Source organism: Chrysoperla carnea, chromosome 2, assembly GCF_905475395.1.
Source record: "Chrysoperla carnea chromosome 2, inChrCarn1.1, whole genome shotgun sequence".
Lineage (NCBI taxonomy): Eukaryota > Metazoa > Arthropoda > Insecta > Neuroptera > Chrysopidae > Chrysoperla > Chrysoperla carnea.
This window is the reverse complement of record NC_058338.1, coordinates 10880290-10892705: the sequence shown is the minus strand read 5'-3', so window position 1 is coordinate 10892705 and position 12416 is coordinate 10880290. Positions and strand designations below refer to the sequence as shown.

At 32.4% G+C, this 12416-nt stretch overlaps 2 protein-coding genes and 1 pseudogene across 8 annotated transcripts in view; 1 reads left to right on the top strand and 2 right to left on the bottom strand.

The window, feature by feature from the left end:
• LOC123294017 (disks large 1 tumor suppressor protein) overlaps positions 1–12416 on the top strand; it is a 1177915-nt gene that overhangs the window by 727346 nt on the left and 438153 nt on the right. The window lies entirely within an intron of this gene.
• Positions 7717–8665, bottom strand: LOC123294031. The gene is made up of 2 exons (XM_044875096.1): positions 8609–8665; positions 7717–8185 (listed from the first exon to the last, which is right to left on the bottom strand). Exons 1-2 carry the CDS (start codon positions 8618–8620, stop codon positions 7760–7762), a joined length of 438 nt encoding a protein of 145 aa, XP_044731031.1. The 5' UTR covers positions 8621–8665; the 3' UTR covers positions 7717–7759.
• On the bottom strand, positions 10214–10361 carry LOC123294341 (annotated as a pseudogene).

Here is a 12416-nt window from a genome sequence, read left to right as displayed (position 1 = left end):
TGTACATACATTACCTAATTTTCATGTAACTCAAGGCAATACTTTTTTTTTTATTGATTTATTGAACATTTAATTAAAAATCTATCGATCACATAATTATTATGATTCATCTATCAATAATAATAAATATATGTATTTTTTCTTCACATTATAATTATTATAATTTTCATTTTCTATTGTTATTATTATGAACTCTTAATTTTGTAATTATTATTAAAATTGTATGTTGTTCTGTAAAAAGCATATTTAATTATATGTTTTAGTCAGTAGTGAGTGAATAGATAATTATTATTAAAATTTTATGTATATACAAAATGTAGTGACTAAAAGAACTCATTCCACTTGAATATATTTATTACGGCCTTTTGTTCTAGGGTTCAAATTCATTTTAAAATGCACGTAGGTACACAATTTTCTAAAAAAAAGAGAAGTGAAAACAAACAATCGACTGAGTTAATTGTTTAAATACCATGTATAGACATTGTTGATTACACATATACCTATACATGTCACACATACATAACTGATTATCTCAGATTAATACATACTATAAAATTTGCATCTTATGATGGCCCTCGTGAGTAAGCAGTAATGTTTACAAAAAAATGTTTCAAACAAAAGTTGTTTTTTTATAAGGAACAGTTTTTACCGTTAAAATTTTGTTTTATCTCTAACGGTTTACAAGATGGGCCCCAAGACCAAATTATCCTATGTTGTTAATTTACGAAGTCGACCTCACTTTTTACGTCCTGATTGCTCTGTAAAAATTTCAGCTTGCTATCTTTTTTCGTTTTTGAATTATCGTGTTCACAGACAGACGGACGGACAACCGAAAATGGACTAATTAGATAATTCTATGAACACCTATACCAAAATTTTGTTCATTGTATCAATATTTTTAAGTGTTACAAACTTGGGACTAAACTTAATATACTATATATATTTCATATATACATGGTATAATTAGCGTGCTTGACATAATATGCGCATTGTAAAAGGACATTAAAAGTGTATGTTCATTTGGATCATGATTATCTATGAACTTTTATTTACAGAAAAGATTTACAACGGATGCTAAATTAACAGAATGTTTTAATGCACTTTTTCAATTCGCACGGTTTTGTATGTTAGCCCAGTCTAATTGGGGACCAATCTCAAAATGAGAGATAATTAGCTTAAATTTCGTAAGTAGCTTCATTTTATTGTTCTAAAAGTTGTCTCATGAGTCTCATAAAATCTCGTGGCTGCGTCTCAAGGAGGGAGGTAGTAATGAAAAATGAAGTTTCCCGCAGGTTCAAGCAATTTGAATCCGCGTCGAATGCCAGAAACCGCATCTTTCAAACATGCCCTAAGAACAGGCCCTAAGAACTTATATAGATGAGTCCTATAATTATTATAATAGATATTAACACCATTGGAGCACTAAATACCCAGATGATAGCGAAAAACTGATTTTTTGACCTTTAACCTTGAATAGCAAATGGTGTTTCAAAAAGTTTAATGGTACAAAAAGTCATTTTCAGGAAAGAGTTTGCTAATTAACTATAAGAAACAAAAATATAAGCCATTCAAACCTATTATTTCAAATTGCCAATTGGCCTGGTATAAGTGAGTGCCTGCACTGCCATAACTGCCAATCTGTTATTTCAAAAACTTCCAAAGTGCAATAAAATGCATATGAAAGTAAAAATTTCATTTGCAATTTATCAATTATCAATTGTTAAAAAAATTATTAATTGCACATTTTTATTTTATAGTTGATTTAATTTTTTCTTTTAGTTGTAAATTCTAGTTTTCATGTTTTATAATAAAAATTAGTACACCAATAATAGTTACTGGTGTGCCACGCCAGACCGCCACACCGTCGACATGCCTCCATTCCAAACTAGTTACAGACCGTCAGTCCATTATGAACCAAATTTTAATTCATGTTTGCCTTTTTGGCTATTGATAAACGTAAGGTTGGTAATTAAGAAAATTAACGTTTTTAACGTGGCTTCGTTTCGATTTGCATGTTTTGCTACGATATTTTATATCGTTATTGACTACGTGGTACAAGAAAAAATAACAGACAGTTCGAAAACTAATAATTTTCCTACGAAAACTAACAATTTTCGAATTAATGTTCAAATTTAAAAAAGCTAGTTTTTTATCAAAATTCTAATTTAAAGTGTTATTTTAATCTTTTTGCCTTGTATGATCTAAATTGACTATTAGAGCGACCGACGAACTAAGCTCAATCTCATGTCAGAACCTAATATCTCCCAACAACTACAAAACGAACAATTAGCCGTAATAGATTAAACTGGCTCACTTTAGCTGTACTACAAAAGAATCGTAGAACAACATAAAAATGAATAATCTCGAATTTCATAACTTCTACATTTGAGCTACGGCTAACATCTTCATTACAACATTTCTCTCAAAAAGTCAGAGAAAAACAAAATGTAAATTTCGGTTTATTATGAGCTCACGGTCTATTACAATGATATATTAAAAAATATATAAAACAGCAGGTCTGTTGTCTATATGTTATATATTTTTGAAAGTATACAATGTTTTATGCATTTTAAAAACAACATTTTAAAATAATCGTAGCGAAAAAAATGATTTTTATATGGTCAATTGTAGAAAGGGAAGGTCAATTAATTTTATAATAACATATAGAACAGGTACACAATGCCTTCATGCACAGATGTCCACAGATTGCAGGTGGCTTTCCAATAGAAGTTTGATTAATGTATGGGAAAGAAATGTATCATCCATTATCAGATTGGAATTTGTTACCAACATGAGGAAAATTCGTAACAAAAAAGCTTTACCTACTTTACTTTTAAACTTTTATGCTTTAAAAAAATTCACTTGACATAATTCGCTGACTTTTTTTTTTCATTTTCACAATATAGCGTTTGGTGGTGACCATATTGAATTTTCATTATTGCCATATCCATTGTAGCACTCGCAAGGTTAAAACAAATCGATTGACGTAAGAATCATCTACATCGGCCCACACATTTTGGCCTCTAGTGTGCCACATAGGAACACTCACAGACTGAAAAACACATGACTACTTTGCGTTGCTCAGTCGGGTAAAAACGAGTGCTTTTTCCTATAATTTTCTTTATAGGAATATATTTGCCAAGCTTTTAACATGTAAATATAAGTTTCCAAATTAATCTTGAGAAAATAAGCCTTGTTTCATAATAAAGCATACCTTTAAAAACTCTTCTAAAATAAAGCATACCTTTAAAAACTAAAAATATGGGATTTGTATGCTAAGAACGTAAACTATAACAGCTCCAATCTAAAAATTTAACACCATAAGGGGTCTTTTAAAATGTACTTGGTTATAAATGGCATTAATAAGAAGACTTATATATACACGATTGTAAGATGATTCTAAGAAAACGTGAGTTTTTTTATACGTCCTGTCCTTATGAACTACGCGACAACCCATTAAAATTAATAGCCTTTTGCAAAATTTTAGTACATGCAAATTCCAAAAACTTTATTTTGATATTCTAACTTCTATTTTTATCAAAAAAGTTAAGTGTATTTTACAATCTCAATTATCAATCAATTATTAACAATTTGTAACATTAAAATTAAGATCTAATTATTCAGTATAAGTAATTAATAATTATTATTTTAGAAACATTAATTAACATTGAAAATTTATACTAATTAATTGTATTAGAATTTTTAATATAAAATAAAAATGTATTTGGGTTTTTAGTTATTTAGGTTTATGAAAAAAATTATTAATAATGTATAAACAAGGTCCAATGGGACATGTTATGCATTTTAATTTTAATGCAATGTGTAGTTATTTACGATTTTGTGTCCCTTGGTTTATACAAATAAGTTCAACCAGGGGATAAAAACGCAAGCTTTTGAAATAGCACGTACTCTAGAAATGGTAAAAGAGTTTATGCATGTGCGCTCGCTAATTTTTCTTCGCACATATTTTCTGTTTCGACTGTCGGTTTTGATAAACGGTAACTCTTGGTTTCTTGTTATTAATTTGATAAAAGTAGCAGTGCTTGGTGGAATCGTGAGGACAAATTTTTGATACGAAATTCCTTAACTTAATTTTACTCAGCCAGATCGTTTAAAGTTCCTAGGGTATAATATTTCTGTCAGTTATCCAAATTCCTCTGTCCATACAAACTTACTGTTACCAAAATAAAAAATATAAGACTAGATTTAAAGCATTGTTGTAATAGTATACAATGAAATACAATATTTTTAATTATGTTATTTAAAACAAACACTTCTCAAGTTGATTGTGTTTAATTGTTGTATCAAGTTACATTTCATTTGAGTAGTTTTAAAACTCAATTTAATGAGTTTTTAAAAACTCAATTTGTTAATGTAAACTAGAGATTTTTTATGTAGTCTTGCTTTGTTCTGTGTAGATGCTGTTTTGTTAAAGCTAAATATATACAAGAGTTAGTGGTTATTATATCGCAGAAAAAATGTTGCAGTTAGAAAATTCACTTGGTGAAACGTATCAGTTTGTATTTAGCTTGATTGATTTGCGCTGAAGAAAGGGGCAATAAATAACTCGGAAAAAATTGTATTACAATTATAACACTCTTTAAAACAAGGTCACTGTTGCAGTACAAAAGATATTCTTGGACTTACTTATTTACTTACTCCTTACTGGAATCTAACTTTCCTCAAAATGTATTGGGATTCATAGGTGGGTTTCAAAATAAGGATTATTAGTTTTTATCCGTTCCATGCGTTCAGTGTTTCTGTACCCAGTCTTTGCACAAAGTTCTCGATATGTATTATTCAGACCCAAATTTGGATAGTCAGAGAAAGATTGCACTGCCCATCCTTAGGACATTGGAGTTGACAATCGTGTATCTTTCATGGGCCTTTGTTACTATAATCAAATTTATAATAGGGTATGTATTTGTGCATACTAGACAACATAGTCTAGGATATAGCACGTAAAAAATCCGTGAACCAAAAGTTTCTGCCGCGTAGTGAAAAAGCTCCGGAGTAGATGTGGAGCATTTTATCTCAATAGACATACATTTATGGCAGATTGGCCGTTTCCGAGAAAGAAGGGAGTGTATAAATAACTGTCTGGAAGCAATGGTAAATTATAGTATACTTTTAATAAACCAAGGAAAATAGTGACAGACAAAACTTTTTTTGTCGGTGCGGAGAGGGGTAGGGTTGAACTAAACCGTAAGAAATGTGGATCCTAACCGGATAAATACAAGTGCGATTTTCTTGATAGATCATTTACTTTTATTTAAAAAAAGTGGCAGACACAGCAGACTAGCAGTTTGTAATTTGAAATCAAGCATGGAAGAAGTCCCAAAAACTACTTGTAAAGCAAAAAAAAAAGTAAAAAACTGAAAAAATTTATGCCGCTTGCCAAATAACTTCTATAATGACCGCAAAAACGTTTCATAATACTAGCAGAACTCAGTACTCCCCGTCCTCACTAGCAAACGGACCAGTTTTTAACATGGGGGGCGGAAGTGAGTTGGGAAATGTCTGTCAGTATTGTGTAAGAAATAAGCAACGAGTTACGTACAACTCCATCACTCTTCGAAGTAAAAAAATGATGCTGTGACTTACCATTGCTTCCAGACGGTGTGAGCACACTTTTTTCCACAGATTTCTACAAAATTCCTCTATTCCGAAAATGGTCGATCTGCCATATTTCTAATGAGAGAAAATGCTTATCATCGACTCTGTAGCTTAGGTACTACGTAAGAGCTCATGGATTTTTTAACGTGTTATATCCTAGAATAACACAATTTTTGTTTTGAAATATTATTAAACATTATAAAACAGAAACTATCCACCGATATATGTAAAGCATGAGTAAACCATATGAATGTATTCCAATTAAGAGACGTTAATAAAAACATTTTAGTATAGCCAAAAAACATACAATAACGATTATGGATGTTGTATATGGTGAGTTTTAGTTGTAAAATGTTTAATTATAACAATTATAAAACTAAAACTAAATGTAACAAGCATGAGTCCAGACTACATCAAATATACAGAGGGAAAATAAAAAGCGATGGTCAAATAAAAAATTGGATTATCAAACCTATTAAATGCATTTTAATATGCAATTTAAAACAGTTCGTTGGATATTCATCCAAACATTCAAAGAAATGATTGTGTGTTCGACTTTTACCACTAAAAAACATTTATTAACTGCTATCCATAAAATAACTGGGTTGATAGGATCGATATTTTATAAAAAAATCCGTTATAAAATTGACATCAAGCTTCCTTCCGTTCCTACGTTGATTATATACAGAATGTTCGATTTACATCTAGGCATATAAATATCACGAGTATGACAGAGTACATGCATTAAGCAATGCATCTAAGTAAGAGGTATTGTAGGTGTTATATGAAATTGCAAAAGTGACTTGTATCGTGGATTATCTGTTGTAGTTCATCTATTCAATTAAGAAACTCTCACTTTCCAAGCGTCTTACAACGATCTCAACGCATATCGAAGCTTCAACACATGTATATAATACCTCTCACTTGGATGCTTTGCTTAACGCAGTATTCTGTCATACTCGTGATGATTACATGCCTAGATGTAAATCGAACATTCGGTATATAGCTAACACGTTAACTATGGAAAAATGCTTTATCAAAAAGTTTTCGACCCGCTTTTTAAAAAATGTAATGAGTTCTATTAAAATAATAAAAATACACATAATAATTTTTTCAATAAGGAAATAAAATATTTCATAATTTTTCGACCATTTTAAAAATCATATTTATTAAAACATTGTGAATTTTATTATAATTTTTTCCATTCTATTTGATTTTAAAGTCGTATCAGTCGTATTAAAGTTTTATGCTGTAAGCATAAGTATTCTTTTTTTTTATTATGAAGAGATTTGTATCCCAACCTTGGTTGATTATTATTTTGAACAAATAGTAAATAATCAAAATGACTTCTTTATTCGTCACAGTCTTGTTTAAACGGATGTGAATCCTGTTTTGAAACTTATCTTTTATTATTTAAAATATCCTGTGTTTATAATTAACATAAATTTCAATAAATTTTTAATTTTTTTCTTAAATTATCAAACAGTTTTTTTTCTATTAATTAATGGAGACGCCAATGGTAATTTAAATTTCTAATGCAAAAATGTATTATTATTTATCGATTTTATTTAGATCTTGTAAACAATTTTCAATCAACTTTGTAAAGAAAACTTTTTGTAATTTTTAATAATTTAATGGAGCAAAACAGAAAATTTTTAATAGAACAATTGAATTTTGAAATTTTATATTTCTGTGAATTTTCATTGTTCAATTCGACTAACTTGGTCTGCCTCTATTCCTTTGTTTTCGTCTCTCTTTCGCTCGATCGATACTGAACCACTTATTTAAAAGCCTTTTCCTTTTATATACCGACTTTTTTTGTGAAAGTTTTCCGCAGTATTCCTTTATCAATACCCCACAAATATCGGCTTAGATGATGCAACCATTTTTTAATCACCCTCTCTCCGCAGAGATTAATGGATCAAATATACCATAATTCAAAAATCTATAAAAATCAGATAAGGGATGTACTAAGGAAATACTAATTTTTAAATATGAATATGTAATTAAATAGAAAAGTACAAAAAGAATACAAACTTTATACAAAAATTGTACAAAAAAGTGTAAATAAATATTTTTGTTAAATTAAATTTCCACGTTTTCCTATTTGATTTTATAGCAAAACCCCAAATATTGATTTATCTTAATACCAAGTAGGGTATTGTGGACTTTGCCAATATTGTGTTCGTGGAAAGTTATTGCCCCAAAATGGAGGATTTATAAAGTCTTGATCAATTTCAGGATAGTTTCGAGTAAGGGGTGGAAAAACATGAGAAGCTTGTGGAGGTATGGCTGGATATCGTGGAAAAACTGATGGATTATGTTGTATAGGATTAGGATAAACACTAGGGTAAACAGGCTGCCATGGATTCCAACTATCAGAGACTATATCACCATAGTGATATACGCGTTGACCACCTGTGTATGGATCTGGTGCACTGTATGTACCACGTACAACACCGTCAGTGTTCGTTACTGAATGACCCACACCATTTACATTCGTTGCTGAAGTTGACACTGAATGTGTTTCTGCTTGAGTTGTTACAACATATGCTGCCAAAATCAGTATCTGTAATGAAAAAGTGCTCTTAATGAGTGTTGAAAGTAGCTTTTTTACCCATTCAAATTTTCTTTTTTGTTTTGAAGTTTAAACTTGGATTCCCAGAGAATTTGACCATTCTATTTTCTGACATTGCAGCTTTATTGAAATTGTAAAATACAGATTCTGATTTTTAAAAATCACTTCGAACCAAAGAGAAGTTCACTGCTTGAATTTAACAACTAGAGGAACTTTTTCGCAACCGATTTTTTGCTGATAGTAATAACAAAAGATTGTATGATAAATTGTCTAAAAAATGAGCAGTTTGTTATTTAAAATGGTGAAAAATACAAGATATATAGTTTAATATTGTTGTTGTAAATATGTCCGAGACTCTTAGCGGCCTTAATTTTTAATTTTTTTAATAATATTGCAAAATAAATGTTAGTTTACCTTAAAGACCATTGTTGAAAATTTGGAACACACAGATTTATGCAGGTACTTAAGATGACACTGATATAGTGCGACTTATTTTCTGGCACTTTTATACCCTGAGGTAAAGTCAAACAATACAACAAAAGTGAGAATAACAAGCAATAAAAGTCACCGAGGCCAATGCCAATTTAGAGGAGATAACAAAATATACTTTGAAAATTTTTACCGTGACTTTTTCGTATCAAAATATAATGAAATCATTTTAATATAATAATGAAATTATAATCATGTAAAATTTTTACTTAGGCTATAGATGAAACTCGTTGAATCATCAAACCAAAAACATATATTTTTAATCTATTTAAGAATTACTTGCGACCTTTAACTAATGTTAATTTACGTTAACTTATTGGAACGACATTCCTTAACACGGCTTGACATGGTGAGCAAACTGGCCGAAACCGTCACGTAACATTGTGAATATGCTTTGTGTGTGTGTGCCATATTCATGCAAACCACTATATGTTCACCTATACTTTATATTATTTTTATTTATTAGTAGTACACGAATTTTGCATTTTTTGTACTATATACATCCAAAACTAGTTATGGATACATATGCATAAGTATCTATAGTCCAGTTTTGGATGTAAATAGTTCAAAAATTGCAAAATACGTGTATTATAATTATGTACGTCTGGTATCACTGCCTACTTGACTCGAACCAAATAATCAATTTGTATTCTGTTAGCTGTCAGACTAACAACATTAATTTATAAACGATAATTATTTATTAAATTATAATAACTAATTAGTTAATTACTTTATTTAGGTGAGCAATCAAAAACAGATTACCGATATGTATTTATTTAACGCTTACATTTGTTTTTGTAGACAATCTTTGAAAATTTTAATTCTTCTAAGAACAATTTCTCAAAATTTTATGTTAATTATTCAATTTTTAGTTTAAATGCTTTTTTTTCTATAGCGCCTCAACAACCTTAAGTTCAATGGGTGAATTTTGAGTGCAAATCCAATGCACCTAACGCTGAATTCTTTTGTTATTGCAGTTTTTCTAGAAATATTTGGTCAAATCTATATTAGAACATCGAATACCCAAGAAAATTATTTTTGATGATGTCGGATTCAAAGATGCGCCCATGTAGGAAAGTATGGCGGGCCCAGGCTTGGCCCAGGCTTGGTCCAACTATGCAGAACTCTGGGCCAGACTTGTAAGCCAGACTTGGCCCAGACTTGGGTAAAGTCTGGAATGATAATGCTGGCCCAAGACTGGTTACCTCGACTGGCCCACGCCTGGTTGGCAGGGCTGGGCCATAGTTAATTTTTAAGTTTGGCCCATGCCTGGTTGGCAGGGCTGGGCCATAGTTAAGTTTTAGGTCTGGCCCACGCCTGGTTGGCAGGGCTGGGCCATAGTTAATTTTTAAGTTTGTCCCATGCCTGGCTGGCAGGGCTGGGCCATAGTTAAGTCTTAGGTCTGGCCCATGCCTGGCTGGCAGGGCTGGGCCATAGTTAAGTTTTAAGTCTGGCCCATGCCTGGTTGGCAGGGCTAGGCCATAGTTAAGTTTTAAGATTATTTTATGAAGAATTCTATTTTGTGATTCATTTGACAGGGCCAACCTCAGCTGTACCGCAACACTGAGTCAACCCGCGGTAGAAGAAGAGCAAGCTCCTAACGATCTACCGTGTTCCAAATAATAGTTTAATATACTGGTCACGCAATGCGAGGCGTACCATATATGCGAGAAGCGATAACATTGTATGTTTATATACACCTTACTAGAACATCTTACTAGTGAGAGGTTTTGAAAAAAAATATTACTTTGTAAAAAGGATAGTGACTAAAAGACAGAGAAGGAGGAAGTTATTGTAAGTACATGTGCCTACTCCATAAACAGTATTACACATGCGCATTGTATACCTTTTGGTTGTATATGCCAATTTTTGTTAGGTATTTAAAATTTTTACAATGTCAAATGTGTCCATTTCAGGAGTTTATGTCATCAATGTAATTAATTAAATAATAATAATAATAATAAAATGACGATTTATTCTGCGATTTCCCTTCAATAATTGAATATTGTCAGCCAAGGCTAGGATGCCAAGTCTTGGCCCAAGACTGGGCTCCCTTGCGTTGGCCGTTCTATGGCAAACCAATGTTGGCCCATGCTTGGATAATCATTGGATTGGCCAAGGCTAGGATGCCAAGTCTTGGCCCAAGACTGGGCTCCCTTGCGTTGGCCGTTCTATGGCAAACCAATGTTGGCCCAGGCTTGGATAATCATTGGATTGGCCAATGCTAGGATGCCAAGTCTTGGCCCAAGACTGGGCTCCCTTGCGTTGGCCGTTCTATGGCAAACCAATGTTGGCCCAGGCTTGGATAATCATTGGATTGGCCAAGGCTAGGATGCCTAGTCTTGGCCCAAGACTGGACTCCCTTGCGTCGGCCGTTCTATGGCAAACCAATGTTGGCCCAGGCATAGATAATCATTGGATTGGCCAAGGCTAGGATGCCAAGTCTTGGCCCAAGACTGGGCTCCCTTGCGTTGGCCGTTCTATGGCAAACCAATGTTGGCCCATGCTTGGATAATCATTGGATTGGCCAAGGCTAGGATGCCAAGTCTTGGCCCAAGACTGGGCTCCCTTGCGTTGGCCGTTCTATGGCAAACCAATGTTGGCCCAGGCTTGGATAATCATTGGATTGGCCAATGCTAGGATGCCAAGTCTTGGCCCAAGACTGGGCTCCCTTGCGTTGGCCGTTCTATGGCAAACCAATGTTGGCCCAGGCTTGGATAATCATTGGATTGGCCAAGGCTAGGATGCCTAGTCTTGGCCCAAGACTGGGCTCCCTTGCGTTGGCCGTTCTATGGCAAACCCATGTTGGCCCAGGCTTGGATAATCATTGGATCGGCCAAGGCTGGGCAACCCAGCCTTGTCCCAGGCTCGGGCAATCGTTGGGTCGGCCAAGGCTAATTATTTCATCTTGGCTCAAGCATGGGCCAATATCGGGGCGCCAAAGCTGGGATCCCCAGTACTGGACCAGGCTAGGCCCCGTCGTTCAACTATGGCGGTTCCTACATGGGCGAGTCTGTGAAAAATGATAACTTTTGTTAATTTAATTGAATTTTGTTTAGAAATTTAAATATTTTTACATGCGCATTTCAGTTTTATAGTCATTAAGATTGGAATTTTAATGTTTCAAGATATCAATCAAAGTCTTGCCTTGGGAAATAAATAAGAGCAGTAAGAAAAACTTATCTTTGTCTGTGTCTATAACGAAAGTTTAAATTTCGAGCACGATATAGATACAAATCAAAATATGATATAATCGTTTCTTTTTCGGACTTGGTGAACCAATAAACAGATTTGGTCGATCCGTTTCAGAAAAACATTTAGAAAAAATTTCTTCCTCTTAGTTTTTTCGTAGTTACTCCCCGTTCCGAGTTTCCATGACCGCGAAAACTAAATCTTGAAGGAAAAAATATGTAAGTTTAGTATCTAATTTGGCGATTTTGTTCAAAATTCCATATAAAAAAAAGGCGAAATTTTTTTTAATAAATAATATTGTTGCTTTTTTTAATTGAAATAAAAATTTCGTATAAAAAATTCTGGAATTTGGATTCAGAATGGGAACAAAACTTTCAACATTATTTCATGTAATTTGTAGTTTATTAATTAATTTATTATTTAAAATTTACTAAATAGGTTTTTTATTAAAAAAATTAATTTATAAAATAAAAAAATAATGAAAATAAAATGAAATAAATTACCGGTAACTTTATTTTTATGTTGGTAATAAATTTTTAGG